General features: G+C 38.7%; 2 protein-coding genes across 23 annotated transcripts in view; one reads left to right on the forward strand and one right to left on the reverse strand.

Annotated features, from left to right (window-relative positions):
• PUS7L (pseudouridine synthase 7 like) overlaps positions 1–2,546 on the reverse strand; it is a 42,473-nt gene extending 39,927 nt beyond the window's left edge. For 4 of the 7 annotated variants that reach the window (XM_054443967.2, XM_054443964.2, XM_063672649.1 and 1 more), the window contains exon 1: positions 2,220–2,546. In XM_054443967.2, coding sequence (XP_054299942.1) covers positions 2,220–2,239 — 20 coding nt within the window. In that variant the 5' untranslated portion in view covers positions 2,240–2,546. Of the gene's footprint in view, positions 1–1,762; positions 1,812–2,190 lie in introns of those variants that run through there. The other 3 variants (XM_054443969.2, XM_054443966.2, XM_063672648.1) reach the window with 3 other exon arrangements.
• Positions 2,345–20,125, forward strand: part of IRAK4 (interleukin 1 receptor associated kinase 4) — a 30,675-nt gene continuing 12,894 nt past the window's right edge. The window contains exons 1-9 of one of the 16 annotated variants that reach the window (XM_063672655.1): positions 2,392–2,506; positions 4,423–4,470; positions 5,542–5,644; positions 6,791–6,945; positions 11,614–11,783; positions 14,722–14,867; positions 15,686–15,868; positions 16,422–16,582; positions 17,480–17,544. In XM_063672655.1, coding sequence (XP_063528725.1) covers positions 11,623–11,783; positions 14,722–14,867; positions 15,686–15,868; positions 16,422–16,582; positions 17,480–17,544 — 716 coding nt within the window. In that variant the 5' untranslated portion in view covers positions 2,392–2,506; positions 4,423–4,470; positions 5,542–5,644; positions 6,791–6,945; positions 11,614–11,622. Of the gene's footprint in view, positions 3,083–3,108; positions 3,825–4,422; positions 4,471–5,541; positions 5,645–6,790; positions 6,946–11,613; positions 11,784–14,589; positions 14,607–14,721; positions 14,868–15,685; positions 15,869–16,421; positions 16,583–17,479; positions 17,545–20,125 lie in introns of those variants that run through there. The other 15 variants (XM_054443316.2, XM_063672650.1, XM_054443315.2 and 12 more) reach the window with 15 other exon arrangements.

Consider the following 20,125-nt stretch of genomic DNA (forward strand, 5'->3'; position numbering starts at 1 on the left):
CTGCTTCATTCACTGATCTCTGGTTCACTACCTTCTTATCCAAAATGATTTTCATGATCATCTATATGGATCATCCATTCAATGTCTTGGACCCTCAAGTCCTCAATCTCAACCTCAACCTCACACCTCTACTTCATCTTGGTCATCCACTGTCATGGTCATAACTTTGACTTTCTCATCTCCAAAAACTGCATTAACCTTAAGCATCTGATTCTTATCACTCCCAATGTCCTTTATCACACCTACTTTAATACTTCCATGCCAAAAACTTTTAGATGTTGTCAAGGTCCCTAACTCCTGCTTCTACAACTAGCCCACAAACCAGCCAGAATGGTGTCTTAAAAGGTAAATTAAATCATATCACAATCCAGTTTAAAACCCTCTAGTCTCATTTGCAATAAAATCCAAATTACTCACCCTGGCTTCCAAGGATGTGTAAGATTAGGGACCCTGTTTATTCTCCAAACTCATTTGTACCTTTACCCCATTACCCACTATATTCCAGCTACTCTGGCCTTCAACACTTTTGTGCTAACTGTTCCTGTTGTTTAAATTGTTCCCTCCCCAATCATATAGCTGCATCTTTTAGGATTCATGTCCTCAGAGAAGTTTTTCCCGACCAATAATCTACAGGAACCTGCAAGTGATTCTCTCTTTTTTTTTTTTTTTTGAGACGAAGTCTCACTCTGTCGCCCAGGCTGGAGTGCAGTGGCATGATCTCGGCTCACTGCAACCTCCGCCTCCCTAGTTCAAGCGATTCTCCTACCTCAGCCTCCCAAGTAGCTGGGACCACAGGGGCGCGCCACCATGCCCGGCTAATTCTTGAATTTTTTTAGTAGAGACGGGGTTTCACCATATTGGCCAGGGTGGTCTTGAACTCCTGACCTCGTGATCCACCCACCTCGGCCTCCCAAAGTGCTGGGGTTACAGGCATGAGCCACCGTGCCCAGCAAGTGATTCTCTTTCACAAAACCCTATTTAATTTTCTGCATAGCAGTTCTAGGTAAAGTTTTTCTTTATTATTTATTGTCTATCTCCTCCAAAGAGAATGTTAGTTCCACGTGAGGAGTAACCTCGTCTGCCTTATTTACTACTGATGATCCCACATTTTGAACAGTGTCAAGCACATGGTAGGTCTGCAATAAATACTACTGTTAAATAAATAACTAGTACAAAATAAGAGCTGTAGGAATGAAGTGGAAGATAATTAGGAGAGGCATGATGCAAGAAGTGGCCATCTAAGTCCTCCATAGTTCAAGAGATAGAAATGAGGCAGAGACCTCACAAGTAATGTACAAACAAAACATGCAATGTGTGATAGAAAAACAAGCAGTCCAGATACAGAGCAGTGGGGATGGGAATGCAGGGAGAGTACAGTGCTGGAAAATGCAGCTGAGTTAGTACCAGATTACGGAAGATGTTGAATGCCCTGACAAGGACTTAGAATCTATTGGGTAGTCAATGGATGGCTACTGTTAGTGTTTGAGTAGAAAAGTGACACAATTCCAAAAAAAGTTTTTGGAATTGTAAGATGATTCTGATGGAAATGAGCAGGATGTATCCGATGGAATAACAGTTAGAGAAGATCAAAAACAAAACAGCATGGTCAAGAACATAGCTGTAGGGATTGGCCCCGAAAGAATAATGATCTTTTCTTTCTCCCAGAAAAAAGGAGGAAGACAGACATTCTAAGCAAGTGAAACAGGTAGGGAAACTTGGGGAGAATGTAATTCCAGCATCCTGGTAAAAGAGTGGAACCGACCTGGAGGACAGCGAAGGAGTCCACGTGGCGTTAAGCCTGAAGGTGCAGTATTCCCTCCCATTCAACAGAGACTGCTGATGACGGGGCGGGGGGGGGGAGCGGGGGGGGAGTGGGGGCGTTGGGGAGTAGTTTGCTTGGCCCGTGGTTGAGGAATTCGTTGGCTGAGGAGGGATCCTGAGAAGGTATTAGAAATACTGAACCCAGTCCTGCAGAAGCTACTTAACTTCGCAGAAAACTAGGGCGTCGTTGCCCTCCAGCACGTCCAAAGGTGTCCGCGACAAGGCCAGCAGCGCTCCCTGTTTCTTCTCCCTCCCCTAACTCTGCCTGTCCAAAGGCGCGACACTAGCCCACGTCACCTTTCTTTGGGGGCAAAGGGTATGGATCCTCAATGCCAACCTCGTCACCCCCCCCCCCACATACAAGCCCACCATCGCGCAAGAAGCTCGACCCGGTCTACCTCGGTTCAGTGGAAGGCATTCATTTGCGCAACGCTGTGCGCATGCCCGGAAGCCTTAAGTGTTTCAGCCTCCGACGGGGGCGTAATTAAAGGGGCAGGCGCGCACGTAAAGACGCGCCCTACGCAAGACGTGGAGTTTTTCACTTTGTGGAGCCGCCTGGAGGCGCCAAGATGAAGCCCATCAGGGAAGTGGGGCGGGGCCAACCCGACAGGCCCCGCCCCTCCGCGGCGCTTCCCAGTTCGGCTGGTTCTTCTGTCGCCGGCTTCAGCAGCCCGCGTCCGGGCAGGTAAGGCATTCCCCGCCTTCATGCCTCGGTCAGACGTCGTCCGAGGTCCGCTTCCAGGCCTCGGCACCTCTGCCCCAGGGTTGCTGGCGTAGGTTGCGGAACGGAAATCTCTTTATCATCCGTGAGAAAAGTTAGAGAGGAAGTGGGTTCCTTGGACAGAGCTTACTCCAGAAGAAAGACTTGGGTAGGTCCCCGGGAATCAAGAAGTTCGTCGGCCCTGAGGAAGAGTCTGAGGCTTGGAGGGACGTCACCCAGCTGTTCTGGGGCGCAGTCGGACCTCAAGTTTCTCAGCTCCCAGGCCCTGGATTCCGTGAACCCGATTGCGAAATGAAGTCTCTTGTCCCCAGAACCAGGAAGTCAGGCCAGCACCTGACAGATGCCTGTGGCGCGGACAGCTCGCGGAGCCTCCACACGATTGTAATTCGCTTGTTTCTCCGGCCTCCAAGCTTCCAGGGAATTAGAAAGTGGAGGAGGCTTATGGGATCAGATGAGTACATTCGCAGATGGGGGAAAAAAGTGTACTTGTCAGCTTGGAAGCCAGAGAGAGACAAAGGGGTAAAAGCAAACCCTGTCCAGGTGCGGTGGCTCATGCCTGTAATCCCAGCACTTTGGGAGGCCCAGGCGGGCGGATCACTTGAGGTCAGGAGTTCGAGACCAGCCTGGCCAACATGGTGAAACCCCGTCTCTACTAAGATACAAAAATTGGCTGGCATAGTGGCGGGCGCCCGTAATGCCAGCTACTCCGGGGGCTGAGGCAGGAGAATCGCTTGAACCCGGGAGGCGGAGGTTGCAGTGAGCCGAGATCGCGCCACTACACTCCAGCCTGGGCAACAGAGGGAGACTCCGTCTCAAAAGAAAAAAAAAAAAAGCAAACCCTGAGAAAGCGAGAAAGCACTTTGAGCATTTAGAATGGGAACAAACGGCGCTGTTAGTGCTTCAAAAACGTAACTGCCCAAGGCCCCTTGTAAGCAGAGGATATTAAACTCTGCCTTTTCCCTTTCTTGGAGTGGTCCTTGAAGAGGGCTACCGGGAAGTTCAAATATGTTCTGTTTTCGTGCAGATTGTTCATTTGAAGTTTGCCTTCTACCTCTCCAAACTGAGCTTCTGATATTCCAGGCCAAACTTGCTCCTTCCTCAGCCTTCTCCATCTCAGTAAATATCGGGAAACTTGGTTATGCCAAAAACCTTGGTGCTGTCTTCTCACTCTCCACATCAGCCCATAGTTTTCTATTGGCTCCACCTCAGACTCCTAGGACTTCTGCACTTGCTCTGCTACGACCCTGGTCCCAGCCTGCAGCACCTCCCACCTGGCTTATTGGTAGGCTCTCCTAAATGCTTCTTTCTTGCTTCTCTGTCCTTACTCCAACATCCTTTATTCCCAGCAGCCCCAGTATCCTTCTAAGACATGAGTATAGAGCATGTCTCTTTTCTCAAAACTTCCAGACTCTACATCTCACCCAGAGGTTAAACAAAGTCAATACAAAAACTCTAAGGCCCTTGGAGACCTGGCCCCTTTACCTGTCTGACCTCATCTGCTACTTGCCTGTTCCCTCCTCTGCAGTCTCACCATGTCCTTGCTGTTTCCCAGTGGGCCCACTTCCAACCTTTGCATTGACATTTCGTTTTGTCCGCAAACTTTTCCCACAGATAGTCCAGTGGCTGGCTTTCTCCTTCTTTTTGACCTTTAATCAAATGGCACCTTCTTATTGAGGCTTCCTCTGACTACCCTATTTATAATTGCAACCTTTTCTCTGTTTCGTTTTGTTCTTTCATTTCACTTGGCACCATCTAACATACTATAGAGTTTATTTATTTGCTTATTGCCTGCCTTCCTCCATTAGAATATAAACTCCATGAATTCAGGTTTTGGTTTTTGTTCTTTTTTTTCTCTAATTTTCCTAATGCTTCATCTCCAGGGGCCTGGAGCAGTATCTAGCACAAAGTAGACACTCAGTAAATATTTGGTGAGTCAATGGTATTATATTTTGTTTTTTAAATATATGCAAAGCATTTTCAATTACTGCTGTGTTGGATCAATGTTCAAGAAAGATATGTTAAGTTTAATTTATGGTACACCAGCACATATCCCAGTTTGTAATAGGCAGCCCTATCTAATTTAATAGCTCTGGAAGGCCTCACCAGCTTTTGTTCATAATGATGATGTTAAAGTATCTAAAAATAAAGATTAATGGTTATACAGCATATTTTGCTAAGAATATATGGAAGTAAATAGTGTATTTTAGAAAGGATATAAATATATTAAAATTACCATGGTTGATCAAATAAGACTGCCACCATCTCAAAAGCTTAGCTATTTTCTCAGACTTGTTATTTGTATGCTTTCAGTAGATCCTCACTACTGTTCTGGAAATTGAACCTAAATACAATCTGCACATATCTTTAAAAATAATGTGACATAAGAATAATTTCTGCCAGAAAATAATAATTGCTCCTTTTTTTTGACCACCTATTATGTGACAAGATTTGGCCCTTTGCATGTGTTGATTTTAATTCCTACAGCAATTGTTAGGTATTACTATCTCTGTTTTTCAGATAAAGAAAAGCAAGGTCCAGAGAAATGTATTTACTAGCTCTGGTCACAGTTGGCTTTGGTTAGAACTTAGGCCTGTGCAACCTCAAAGTTCATCTTCCATCCACCCCTGCACAATCGTTTCCTCTGATCAAAGTGCTAATGAAGCAGTCTTAAAACTTTATTAACACATTTGACAAGAATCTTTTGCCCTCCTGTTTTGGGCACAGTACTTTGGGAAGGCATTGGATTCCATAAGCAGGTGCTGATTTTAGTATATTTCTCAATCACCACTCCACCTTTTATACTTGTCTGAGTTGCCTTATTTGAAAATATGAATGGGTTTTCTTTACTATGAGAGTTAGTGGTATGAGGAAACAGTCATGAAGGTATTTACTTATTTATTTGTAAGCAACATATCCTGTTCCACCTGTGTTAATCCTAAGTGTACTAAAGTAAATCTTGAACAGTTTGAAAGAGATGACACTTTTTTTTTTTTGCACAGTCTGTTTTCATTATTGAAAATTCAGAAAAGCAAAATGAAAACAAAACTATCATAAAAATCGTCACCAAGGGATAACCACATTAATATTTTGGCTTATGTTCTTGTAAGTATGTGGTTGGGAGTGGTATATGAATGTACATTTAAAGTAAAGTTTTAATTTTGGGGATTTTGAACGTCTGGGCACATGTGTGGAAGAGTTGCAGAAGGCCTTCTTTTTCCTAGTATCCCTACACTTATCACCTCTGCTGGAAGTCTGGGTGCAGGAGAGCTGCCAAATTTATCCCTGGCCTTTAGATAGTCTGGGTTTTTTCCTCAATTCCTTGTATTTAGCTCTAATTTATAAGACTACTAAGCAGTTCTATCTTTTCTAGCTTTGTCAATCATGTTATATACCTTACAGTAGAGAGAAATCTTAGTAAGGAAAAATAACTTGAAGAGAGCAACTGCAGAGTCTATAGGTAACCTAGATACGATTTCTTAATTAAAATTAAAAAATCATCAGCCTTTCATTCAACACAAATGTTGTGAGTCATTGCTGAGGTGAATTTGGTTGGGTCCTAGCCCAGGAGAGCACCCATCTAACAGAGAAAGCAGACACATAAACAGTAAAACATAATTATTATTATAACAGAAGAATGACTAGGTGACATTTTGGAGCAAAAGAGATGACAATCAGGGGAAGCTAACAGTGCCTTTTGAATTGGGCTTGAAGGAATAATAGGCATTTACCAGGTGGCCTTTAAGGTACGTGGGCTATTCTTTTACCTGGCCCTAGATGACTTCACTTCCTGTTTCACAGAAAAAATAACAGTATGTGGGAACTCTTCTCCCTTCAAATATATCTGTATTTAAACCTCTGCTTCCTTCTTTCTAGATTCAAAAGAGGTTTCTCTCTATTCCAGGCTGATTTATTCACCCTATATGCTATTCATTATCCCATTTGTATTGCCAAACAGCTTAAGTCTTAAACCCTTAACACCAACAGTTCTCAAAAGTCTGGTTGGAGTCCCTAATGCTCTTTCAGGAGATTTGTAAGGTCAAAATCCTGTATAGTTAAAAGATTCATTCAGAGTGCAATGGATTTTAATGTTCCAAGTTAATTTATACAGCTTCAGATTCCACATTGCAGCTTACCTTTAGGAAGTTATTTCTTGTCAAATTTTAGTGTAGTATCAAAGAGAAATATCTACTACTTTGTGAAAAGGCTATTAAAATACACCTTTCTTTGTAACTATATGTCTGTGTGAAGCTGGATTTTCTTCATATACATCAACCAAAACAACATGCTGCAGTGGGTTGAGTGCAGAAGCAGATACAAGAATTCAGCTCTCTTCTATTAAGTTAAATATTGAAGAGATTAGCAAAACTTTAAAACAATGTTGCTCTTCAGTTTTTGAGGAAAAGGTAATTATTTTTATTAAAATATATATGCTAACATGTATATTTATGATTATTTTAAATGAATTAATAAGTAATTTTTAAGTTTCTCTGCATCAATTTATTATGGTAAATATTGGTAGATATAACCAACATAAACAAAAGCCCTTTGGGGTCTACAATTGTTTTTAAGAGGGTAAAAGGTTCTGAGACCAAATTTGAAAACTGCTACTCTCTTGCATGCCCTCCTCCCTCTCTTTCCCTACCCCTCCACCCCCGTTTTACCTCCCCTCACACTCCTCTCTCTTTCTCCTTCCCTTCATAACCAGATTTCTTGGAAAATCTGTTTTTGCCATTCACTCACTTTTTCACTATAGCTGTTCCCAAGTCACCAATGGCCTTCTGATTTCAGAGTCTAACATATCCATCAGTGTCTATTTGACCTCTCTGAGTCTTTTATACCAACCTGCCACCTTTTCTAGAAGTCTCTGGTATGCTACTGTCCTGGTTTTTTTCTTGCCTTCATGACTAAGCAGTATTTTTTAAAATTCTTCTTTCACGTCATTCCTTTCCACTCTAAGCATTCCTAATAGGCAACCTCATTTTATTGTTGCTTCAACCGTATATGTGTATATGCTCTTAATTTGTATAAGGGCATTTCAAAAAGTTTGTGGAAAAATTGAATTAAAAGATAAAAAATGTAAACTTTGGGTCAGCGCTATGGCTTATACCTGTAATCCCAGCACTTTGGGAGGCCGAGGTGGGCAGATCACCCGAGGTCAGGAGTTCAAGACCAGCCTGGCCAACATGGCGAAACCCCATCTCTACCAAAAATACAAGAATTAGCTGGGTGTGGTGGTGCACACCTGTAATCCCAGCTACTTGGGAGGCTGAGGCAGGAGAATCGCTTAAACCTGGGAGGCAGAGGTTGCAGTAAGCCAAAATTGCACCACTGCACTACAGCCTGGATGATAGAGCGAGACTCCAAAAACAAAAACAAAAACAAAACTGTAAACTTTATTTCTGAACATAAGCTCCATGAAGTTCAAGACACTTGTAAGGGATAACACCAGCCATTTGGGCCATCCCTAAAGAACTGAGAGTCCTGGGAATTTAACCATGTCCATAAAGTCTTTTTTACATTATTAACTGAAGAAAAATGGGTGCCCTATGAAGATTTTTCAAGATTAGGAAACAAAAAGAAGTCAGAAGGAGACAAATCAGGACTGTAAGGTGGATGCCTAATGATTTCCAGTTGAAACTCACAGAATTGCCCTTGTTTGATGAGAGAAAAGAGCAGGGGCATTGTTGTGATGGAGAAGGACTCTGTGGTGAAGCTTTCCCAGGTGTTTTTCTGCTAAACATTTGACTAAAGCTTTAACAGAAAAGTTTTAGTTTAGAAACACTTGGAAAAGCTACTGTTTCTCAAAACACTCTCTAATAAGCAGATGTTACCATTCTTTTTCCCTCCAGAAAGTCAACAAGCAAAATAGCTTGAGCATCCAAAAAAACCACAGCCATGCCCTTGCTTTTGACAGTTTGCTTTTGCTTTGATTGGACCGCTGCCACTTTGGGGGAGCCACTGCTTTGATTGTGCTTCAGGATCATACTCGTAAAGTCATGTTTCATCTCCTGTTACAATTTTTTGAAGAAATGCTTTAGGATCTTGATCCCACTTGTTTAAAGTTTCCATTGAAAGCTCTGCTCTCATCTGCAGCTGATCTGGGTACAACAGTTTGGGCTGCCATCAAGTGGAAAGTTTGCTCAACTTTAATTTTCAGTCAGAATTGTATAGGCTGAACTAGTTGTCTATGGTGTTCACTGTTGATTCTGCTGTTAATTATAGGTACTCTTCATTTAGGGCACAAACGAGATGAATGTTTTCCTCGAAAATCGATATGGATGGTCTGCCGCAGCAGCCTTCATCTTCAACATCATCTCATCCCTTAAAATGAGTTACTGATTTGTACACTGCTGATTTTCTGGGGGGCATTGTCCCCATAAATAAAGCATCAGTGATTTCACCATTCTTCCAACCAACCTCCACCATAAATGTGGTGTTTGTTCTTGCTTTACTTTTAGCAGAATTCATGTTGCTGTGGTAGAGGTTCTTTTCAAACTGTCTTATTCTTCTTAGTGTCTCAAACTACATCCTGTTTAGACATGAATGATAAGTTAGTATGAGTTTATTTTGGAAATATGTTTTGCAAAAAAAAAAATGGAAATCCATGCATGGTTTTTGCACCATATGCATTTTCCATGAACGCTTTGAAAACCCCTTATATATGAGAATACTTACATAATGAGCATTCTTTGCTGAAACCTCTCTCCTAAGCTCCAGACCACATATATAAGTACTCGGTATGAAGGCTCCTAGATAGTGCCAAAGGTAGGTATTTCACATTTAACATGAGCCAAAACAAAAAACAAAAAAAAAAACTTTATTCTATCTCCCTTTCTTCTAATTGCTCATCTCTAGTGAAATTGTTTTGATTTGGCCTCCTAAATGTTTTGACGTTTTACCTCTCCATTCCCCCACCCTATACTTTTTTCCAAGCTCTCATTTCTGCTCACCTGGATTATTGCAGAAGTTTTCAAACTAATTTTCTTGCCTCAATATACATCCCTTTAATTTTTATCCACAGGAATCCACTTAACCATATAAGATTATTTAACATCCCTCCTAAAAATCCTAAAGTGGCTCTCCTGTAACTTTTAGTTTATAAGTTCAAACACTTTGTCTTAGCATATGAGGTACATGATGATCTGGCCCTGCTACCTTTCCATCCTCATCTCTTGTCACTTAATCACAGGCATCCTGTGGTCCAGCCATAGCAAGCTCTTTGCCTGAGACACACGTGCTCCTACCTTTTCCCACACTATTCCCTCTGCCTGGAATTTTCTTTTGGGCTTATCCTCATTCCCTTTCATTCATCCTTCCAACCTCCTACTCCAAACAAATCTGTCTTGATATCCCTACTCCAGACTGCCTCTGCTTGATGCCCCTTTTCTGGGCCCCATAATACTCTTGCAGCATTTATCACTCCCTGTCACTGTTTGTGTCCCCTGGTATACTGAACAGCTTGGAAACAAAGATTTTCTCTTCTGTGTGCTCCCATTTGTTAGTACAAAGACTGACATAAATATTTGCTGAATGTATTCATGAATGAAAGGAAAGGAATGGTCTTTCTGAAATAGAGAATGGCATGAACAATGCATTGTGTTATAAAAGCAGAGTTGTACGGCGTGACTTTTGGAGTCAGACGTAATTGTAAGTCCTGAATCTCTGACTTACCACCTTTGTAAAATGGAGATGATAAAATTGTACTGCGAAATAATTTAGTTGTTCCTAAAATAAATACTGAACAACACCATTATCTACAGTATGCAAGTCACTAGGTATATATTCATGAATAAAATTAGCATGGTCCTGAACTCATGGATCTTAAAATCTAATATGGGAGACAGTAAACAGGTAAACAAATAAGTATATGATTACACATACATTGTGCAATGATGAAAGATAATTAGATGAAGGGCAGCTAGACCTATTTAGATGTGGTCAAAGAAGTCCAAAGAGAAGAAGTGAATACTAACATAGAAGCCTATGATACAGAGAAGCTTTTCGCTTTTTACTCTTTTTGATAGTTTTAGAATGTTGTTCCATATGAACACATTATTTACTCTAAAATTGTATTTTTAAAATATATATAGGGAAGCAAAAATAATTGACAGAAGAATATCTGAGTCTATTTGTCTTAATTGGAAGGAAAGATCATTTCCTATTGAGAATGAAGGACACGCAGAACAAGTAAAATCCACATAGAAAGAAGTAAAGGATGAAACAGTCACTAAGGACTATGAGAGAAGACAAGTGGAAGGATTAACGGCAGTGTTGAAGGCCCTTTGGAAAGGGGGTTACCATAAATTTGTATTCACATCAGCAACTCTGGTGTACAAGTAAAGTTGTTAGATTTATCCCTGGCTGCAGCTCTCCAGGGTGGAGTAGCAGAAGAAAAGGGGGATTACGGAAATAAAGATTCTGTCTAGAGAGTAGTTGAAATGGTGAAGCACAGATTTTGGCGTAGTAGCAAATGAATTGTGGTCAGGCAGATCTCATGGACTCAAAAAATGTGCAGAGGTCAAGGAAGAGCAAACTATGTGAAAAGTGGGTGGGTGGACCATATCTGTTAATGCTACACAAATCATTTCAGTACATTTTTTTTTTTTTACTTCTACCAAAGAATGTTGCATAAATTTTTAATTGTAAATAAGTACTGATTGAGAAACATATATTAAATTGAAAGGTAAATGTTTTTATTAATAGATTTGATTTCTGAATATGCTAATTCTGATAGTTTGTTGATATTACTCTTAAGAAGAATTTTTCTGGTAAGTTTTTTGCCCCTTTCTATAAATTTTACTTGGAAAATATCAGTGTCAGAAAAAAGTCTTCCGATTTTTATTGCTATTAATAGGTGGAAAAAGGAAGCAAACCCAGAGGATAATTGGACAAATGAATTACAATTTTAATTTCATCTTAGGGTATCAATGACTTGACTTTGGAATGTTTCTTTATTATGGTATAATCAGTTGCTGACATTTCATATGATATAGCAAAGTGTGATATATAAGCTTACAGATGTCATCTCTAAAAGTACTGTAAAATTTTAATGAGATTTTTCCATATTTTAGGAATAGAAGATGAACAAACCCATAACATCATCAACATATGTGCGCTGCCTCAATGTTGGACTAATTAGGAAGCTGTCAGATTTTATTGATCCTCAAGAAGGATGGAAGAAGTTAGCTGTAGCTATTAAAAAACCATCTGGTGATGATAGATACAATCAGTTTCACATAAGGTAACAGATAAAATTCTTTGTATTTTTAAATTCTTACATCACAATATGGAATGATTAATTGGTATAAGTACTGTCTAATATGGCAGTTTAGAAAGTAAACCTCTCCACTATGGAGGAGACATTGGTAGTAGGTAACCTCTTTTTGATTGTTCCTTTTGCAGTTTTGTCTTTGTCCAATATGTCAATACGGCTAATACTGTGATCTCTCAAATAAGTTTTTTGGGTTAGAATGAAGATTCCCACCTTTTCTGTGGTTCCCTGTTTGGCAAGCAAAGTGAAGTTCACTCTGCCTCACACTTCTCATTTCCAGATTAAAGGAAAATAAGAATGTTACAAGAATGTCTAGTAAAAATCTAGAGCTTAAACTTCAAAGTGTGTGAATCTCTAATGCACTCTAACAATGTATTTCGGGAGTTTTTCAATTTGATGTTTTAAAGTTGTTGCTTGCAAGTGTACACTTCTGTGCACAGAATTCTTAAATCTTAGCCAGGATTTCTCAGTGCTGTCTTCAGATAATTTCAATTTTTCCTTTTTACTCATCTCTGCTCGATTTAGTGTAAAATATGCATGCAGATTTTATTTTTGTCAGTCATTGCAGTTAAAACTTATGTCAAAATGTTTCTTTGGTAGCAAAAGGAAAAGAAGACTGTTTGTTATTTTCAGCATTAACCTGGGAAAGAACCTAAAAGCCTTGGCTCCCTTGCAGGAAATGTTTCCTCATAAGAAAAGCGAACATGTTAAATTACTTGAAAGAAGCTAAGTTTAAACTGTGTTAAGTCAATGTTTAAAGATAATTTTTTGATATTACTGTTAAAAACTTATGGAAGATAATTGGGGCAGTGGTGGCAGGAAGATAAAGCTCTTCCCTTTTTTTTCTTTTTTCGAAGACTCATTCCTGTGACAGAAAAAGCTCTTCTTTACAGAATAATACCTGCAAATAATTGTGAAAAGAATGGTAGAATGAGAAAAATACCTATTTGCAACCACCAATGAGTAACTGATTCATGCAAGGCTCATCACTGAACCTAAAAACATAAGGTGAAAGATGGTTGTTCTCAAGCATATGAGCAGGATATGCACAAGATTTTAAGTATTATAGGCTGGGCACAGTGGCTCATGCCTGTAATCCTAACACTTGTGGAGGCCGAGGTGGGCAGATTGCTTGAGCCCAGGAGTTCAAGACTAGCCTGGGCAACATGGTAAAACCCCATCTCTACAAAAAATTAGCTGGGTGTGGTAATGCACGCCTGTAGTCCCAGCTACTTGGGACGTTGAGGTGGGAGGATCACCTGAGCCCAGGAAGCCAAGGCTGCAGTGAGCCATGATCATGCCACTGCACTCCAGCCTGAGTGACAGAGCAAGATTCCCTCAATAGATAGATAAAAAGTATTATACACAAATTACTTGTGAAGTATGAAAGGGAAGGGTAAATTTTTAATGAGGAAATCTGAAGTACACTTCCTTCAAGTGATCAAACTTTAGCACCAATAATAATGGTACAAAATGCCAATATGTACCCCTGGATGTGATACAATGGGAAGGGCACATTATACCTATGTAGTATTTCTACCAAAATGCTTAATCTGAATTTAATCATGAGAAAGTAGTCAGATAAATCTAGGCTGTTAGACCCATTCTATAAGACATCTGGCCCGTATTCTAAAACACACACACCCACAGACACAGATTGAAAGAGAGCATGCACAAGAGCCCAGATATGGCACAATTTTATCAATTATTCAATTGGTGAATCTAGGTGAATGGTTGTTTATTCTAGAATTTTTTCAACTTTTCTGTAAGTTTGAATTTTTTAAAATAAAATCTTTAGAGGAAAAACAGAAAAAAACAATATTGGTTAAATTTTTAAGTGTTACTTTTCAAAACTAATTTTTGATTTTAAAGAAATGGAAAGAAATGAGTTGAAAGCTGACTTTGTGATTTTTTTTCAATTTAATTGAATTACAGTTAAGATCAAAGGAATAATTTCCTAAGTTTTTGTGTGTTCTGTTTCTTTAATTAAGCAGGCGGATTTGTTAAAAATTATATAGCTATCAGATTCTTAAGTCATGTGGGAAGTAATATTTCTAGTAGATTAAGAATACACTCTTATGTCAAATGAGATCTGAATTTGTACCTCAACTTGGATACATCATATTGGCTGTGTGGCTATGGGCTGGTTACTCTACCTCTCCAAGCCTGGCTTTTTCACTAGTAAATTCATATGATAATCATAATATCTTTGAACACGCTCATGTGTGTGCATCCTATAACCCACTAAGTAAATATCCAGTAAGTACCCAGTAAATTATTATCATCATCTTTGGCATCTTTTTTCCTCCTATCTTTCCTGTCTCTTTGTAATTCTTGCTGATTCTCTTGTTGTCCCTTTTCTTTAATGTTATAGGAGATGCTGTGAGCAAAATGGGCGGGGGAGATCAACACCTATTTTCATAGGACCTCAGTTTATAAATGCTATTGTTCGAATATGTCCCCAAAAGTTCATGTGTTAGAAACTTAATACCCATTGCAACAGGGTTGAGAGGTAGGACCTTTAAAGTGTAGGTAGGCCATGAGGGCTTTGCCCTTATGAGTGGATTAATGTTGTCATGGCAGGAGTGGGTTAGTTATCTCAGGAGTGGGTTTCTGATAAAAGGATAAGTTAGGCCCTATTTTTCTTTCTCTCTCTCTCTCTTTTTTTTTTCTCTTTCACATGCACGTGTGCATGCTCTTTTGCCCTTCTGCCCTTCCACCATGAGATGATGTAGCAAGAAGGCCCTAACCAGATGCAGCCTCTCGATCTTGGACTTCCCAGCCTCCAGAACCGTGAGCCAAATTAACTATTGCTTATAAATTACCCTGTCTGTGGTATTCTATTATTGCAGCACAAAATGGACTAAGACAATAGACTAATTTTGTTTCTTTGTTACTTACTTTTAAGGAGATTTGAAGCATTACTTCAAACTGGAAAAAGTCCCACTTCTGAACTACTGTTTGACTGGGGCACCACAAATTGCACAGTTGGTGATCTTGTGGATCTTTTGATCCAAAATGAATTTTTTGCTCCTGCGAGTCTTTTGCTCCCAGGTAAACCGATTGTGACCAGGGTGTCCACAATTAGGGTGGAAAGACAAATGGCAGAAATATAAATGTTTCTTCTTACTCTTCCTTTTTTCTCATAGTAGATGAAGCTTACATTTGAGAGTCCCTTTCTTTCTTTCAGCACTCCTCAACTCTTTAAAAAGCAGCACAGACAAAGGACACTGTGGACTCTGCTGCTAAGGTGATAGAAGCTTCATAAGAGTTAGATAGTTTTGTGCCAACAGAAAGTTTAGAAGGAAAGACTTCATACATCTGGCTTAGGCTGTAAGAAAGTAATTATAATTTTGAGTTCTTGCTTTTTTTCATCTTCAACTTCTGCCCTGATGGGACTCTATAATCATAATTTTAAAAAATTGTATTCTGATGTGGTAGTGTCTAGTTGCCTTCCTTATAACCTTTCTTTTTTTCCTTTGATGCCTTTCACACCAGTGGTTCTCAACCTTTATCATGCATAAGAATCACTTAAGTTCTGGTTAAACATGTAGTTTCCTAGGGTCTGTTCCAAATCTACGTAATCAGAATTCTGGAATTGGGTTTAAGGTCTATATTCTTAAACAGGTGCTTCAGTGCCTCTGATATAGGTGGCTCATGGATCACTGTTTGAAAACACTGCCTTACTCTCTTTACCCATCTTCATTATAACTTACAGATTCTTACTAGGCAGCTTCTTGTGTGTGCTATGAGAATATGAGACCAACCTGTAGAAACCGGAATGATACTAAATGAACCAAGTTTCTAGTTTAACTTTTTCACAACCACTTTTTCTTACTGAAAAACCACTTGTATCTTACTTCATTTGTTAGATGCTGTTCCCAAAACTGCTAATACACTACCTTCTAAAGAAGCTGTAACAGTTCAGCAAAAACAGATGCCTTTCTATGACAAAGAGAGGACATTGATGACACCTGTGCAGAATCTTGAACAAAGCTATATGCCACCTGACTCCTCAAGTCCAGAAAATAAAAGTTTAGAAGTTAGTGATACACGTAAGTAACATTTTCAGTGCTTTCCACTAGTGGATTTGTCATTAAGACTACCAGTGCTTTAAAAGGAAGCTCTTGCTCTTTTGTTTGTGCAGCAATCACAGGCACACTGGCAATAGCTCTTTTGTGAGTTGTTTCCTCCTGATATATTAAGAACCATCTTCATTGTATTAATCAGTGATTACAGGCAATAGGAAATGCAAACAACCAGAGAAGCTATGAAAAAAAAAAAGTAAATATTTACATAACTTGGAAGGGTCACTTTTTAAAATAAAATATGTGACTAGAGTTTTGGGTAGGTAGACTAGACCCACTCAAATGTGTGACTAGAATTTTGGGCGGGTGACTATAGTGTTCAGAGGGTAGGATCACCAAACAGAATTCTCAAGAAAAACTTATAATTTGTATTTTAGAAATGGTTTTATCTTCTCCCATCTTGTCTAATTCAAAATCATAAATATTTGCATATATGTGAAATCTTCAAATGAGAAAATATTAGAATTATTAAAACGAATTTTTAAAATTTAAGCATGTTTTTCTTATTTTGACATTACAGGTTTTCACAGTTTTTCATTTTATGAATTGAAGAATGTTACAAATAACTTTGATGAACGACCCATTTCTGTTGGTGGTAATAAAATGGGAGAGGGAGGATTTGGAGTTGTATATAAAGGCTACGTAAATAACACAACTGTGGCAGTGAAGAAGCTTGCAGCAGTAAGTTATATTTTCAGGAATAAAAAGAAAGAGTTGCTTCATAGTGTGCTCTATAATAGGTTTTAAAGTTAATCTTTAGGAAATACATTATTTCAGTATGTATTTTCTTTAAACATCATTCTAAATAGTAGTTCTTAAAATTTTAAAATCTGTTGAACACTGTGGACCCTACCCCTAGAAAAATGTGGTTATGTACATGTACACACGATCATACATAAATTTTGGGAGATTCACAAACTAAAGTTGAGAAGCCCTGCTCCACATAGTGCTTCATGTGTAATCAAGATTAAAATGGTAAGATACCAGGAAAACTATTTAAAAAAAACCTTGTTTGCATTACTTTTCCCATTTAAAAATAAAGTTTAGGGAGTATACATTAAGAAAAAACATTAAAATTTTTTTTTATCTGTGTCCTTTGTTGCCATTTCTACTGAGGTGTTCACCTTTTACTTACTGACTCGTTATATTCCAAATCTTTTGTTAGAGCCTAAAAATATCAATAGAATGCATATGTATGTGATAAAGATAGTCACTGTTTGTCATATACGTTGCAGGGCTTTTGTAGGGTTTTTTTTTTTTTTCCATTTTGCACTTAAATTGCTTATGTTTTCTGTTTCCTAGAATTTTTTTCAAATTTTTTTGTGTAGTGAAATTTCATGTTATTTCATTTTGTTTCCACAACTCAGTGAAATTTATATATATTTTTCATTCCACTAACCAGCCATGGGCCTTGAGGAAATCACTAGTATTTCTAGATCTCAGTTATTCTGTAGAATTGGGAGAATAATACATTATTGTTTTAAAGAAAGGGAGATGAGCCAGCTGATCTCTTGATCCCTCTGAGCATTAAGAACCTTAGAATTGTGTAGTATTACATTGTATATTTTATTTTTTCAGATGGTTGACATTACTACTGAAGAACTGAAACAGCAGTTTGATCAAGAAATAAAAGTAATGGCAAAGTAAGTCTTAATTTGGCAGTGCGGTGTAGTGGAAAGAAAAAAGACAAGGAGTAAGGAACCTGGTTCACTCTAGAGTATGCCATGAACTAGTAATGTTTGCACATATATGAAATTAAAATAAAGTGTTTAGATTAGAGAAATTGAAAGTACTTTTGGCTCCATAATTCTATGGTTACATATACTCATATGCCTGGAGATTAAATAGCAGTCATTTTTATTTATTTATTTATTTTGAGACGGAGTCTCTCTCTTTCGCCCAAGCTGGAGTGCAGTGGCACGATCTCGGCTCACTGCAACCTCTGCCTCCCAGGTTCAAGCAATTCTCCTGCCTCAGCCTCCTGAGTAGCTGGACCTACAGGTGTGTGCCACCATGCCTGGCTAATTTTTTTTTGTATTTTTAGTAGAGATGGGGTTTCACCATGTTAGCCAGGATGGTCTCGATCTCCTGACCTTGTGATCCACCTGCCTCGGCCTCCCAAAGAGCTGGGATTACAGGCATGACCGTGCCTGGCCTCAGTCATTATTTTAAGTCACAACAAAGTTACGTGGAATTTCACTATCATGTCCTTCATTATCATGTTTTCCACTTCCAGAATTCATGAGAGATCAATTGCAGAGCTACTTAAAAAAAACTATCTATAGAGTAATAGGCCCTTACATATAAAGTAGCATCTATAGAGCAACTAGAGTCATGTTATCTGTTAGGATGCTTAGAAGGCATTGATCCTGTGTGCTGGAAAATTGTTGGACATCATCAGGAAAAGTAGGAGGGACAAAGTAGGAAATGTATTCTAATTATTATAGTGATTAATAGTGATTGATATTTGAGTGTGTGCAACATGCCAGACATTGTGCTATGTACTTTATGTGCATTGTCTGTCTAACCCTTACAACTGTTAACAACTGCCCATTTTGTTTGTTAACTGAGATTTAGAAACATTAAATAGCTTGTCCAAGATCACATAGCCAGTAAGTGTTAGAGATGGGATTGAAATCCAGATCTGTTTGATTGCAGAGCCTGAACTTTTGATCTGAATCCTAATGAGATTTACCAGATTATACCCATTAAACCCACTGCTGTAAATCACCAATCATAGTTACCTAACCTCAAGTAAGAAGAATAGACTAGAACTGATTTATGCACGGTAAAAATGATACACGCTGAAAAAAGATCAAACTTTTTTTTTCAGGATTTGTTTTCTCCACTCCTACCCCTACTCTCCAATTCTAAAAGTAACTTGTTCACAGTAGGTAATCTGGAAAATACAGGAAAATATTTTTAAAATATACAAGCCTATATGCATGCAGGGCTTAATACATAGATGATGGGTTGATAGGTGCAGCAAATCACTGTGGTACACGTTTACCTGTGTAACAAACCTGCACGTTCTGTACATGTATCCTGGAACTTAATAATAATAATACAAACCATCTCTCAAATATATCACTCAGAGATAATCACTGCTAATATTTTTATATACTTGCTTCACGATGTGTGTGTAGCATTTTCCCATGTCATTAAAAATAATTTGAAAACATTTTAAATTATTGTACAACAGTCTAGCATATGTGAAAATCATATTTTATTTAACCATAGCTAGGTTTGTTTCTAATTTTCAGTATTAAAAATAAAGGTTCTTTAAGGTTCTTTGCACATAAATCTTTAAATGCAGTTATACTTACTTTATCATCTAGGGTAAAGTCCTAGAAAAAGAATTACTAGGTAGGAATGCATGAACTTTTTAATGACTTTCTAAATACACATTCAAATGGCTTTTGAGATAAGTTACTACCAGCAATGTATTACAATTTCAAACTTTACTGGTTCCTTACCTTCATTTAATATCATTACTTTTTTTTTTTTTTGAAACGGAGTCTCGCTCTGTTGGCTAGGCTGGAATGCAGTGGTGCGATCTTGGCTCACTGCAAGCTCCGCCTCCCAGGTTCACACCATTCTCCCGCCTCAGCCTCCAGAGTAGCTGGGACTACAGGCACCCGCCACCATGCCCAGCTAATTTTGTTTTTGTATTTTTAGTAGAGACGGGATTTCACCACGTTAGCCAGGATAGTTTAGATCTCCTGATCTCGTGATCTGCCCGCCTCGGCTGGGATTACAGGCGTGAGTCACTGCGCCTGGCCTATTATTACAATTTTTAAATAAGTGCCAATCTCTGGATCTTACTAGCAGAATGAACTTGGCCAAGTTTCTTAACTTTCTATTCCTTAATTTTCTCATCTATAAAATGGGACAATAGTACTTACTTAAGTTATTGTGAGGATTAAATAAAACAGGTAAATCACTTGCCACAGTGCCTCGTATATAGTATAAACTCAGCAAATGTTAACTACTCATGTTTAAAATGTGCCCGTTTGGTGGAAAATGGGACACTTACTGCTTTAATTTGCACTTCTTCAAGTATTTATGAGACTAGGAGAAACTGATATAATGAACTGCTAGAATTGTGGATTATTTTGAATGAACAAAATGAATAAGCACTTAAATAATAAAACACTTATCATGTGCCAGATACGTTTCTAGGCTGTCATGTTTACATTTGCTCATTTAATTGTCTCAGCATCC

Source organism: Pongo pygmaeus, chromosome 10, assembly GCF_028885625.2.
Source record: "Pongo pygmaeus isolate AG05252 chromosome 10, NHGRI_mPonPyg2-v2.0_pri, whole genome shotgun sequence".
Taxonomy (NCBI): Eukaryota; Metazoa; Chordata; class Mammalia; order Primates; family Hominidae; genus Pongo; species Pongo pygmaeus.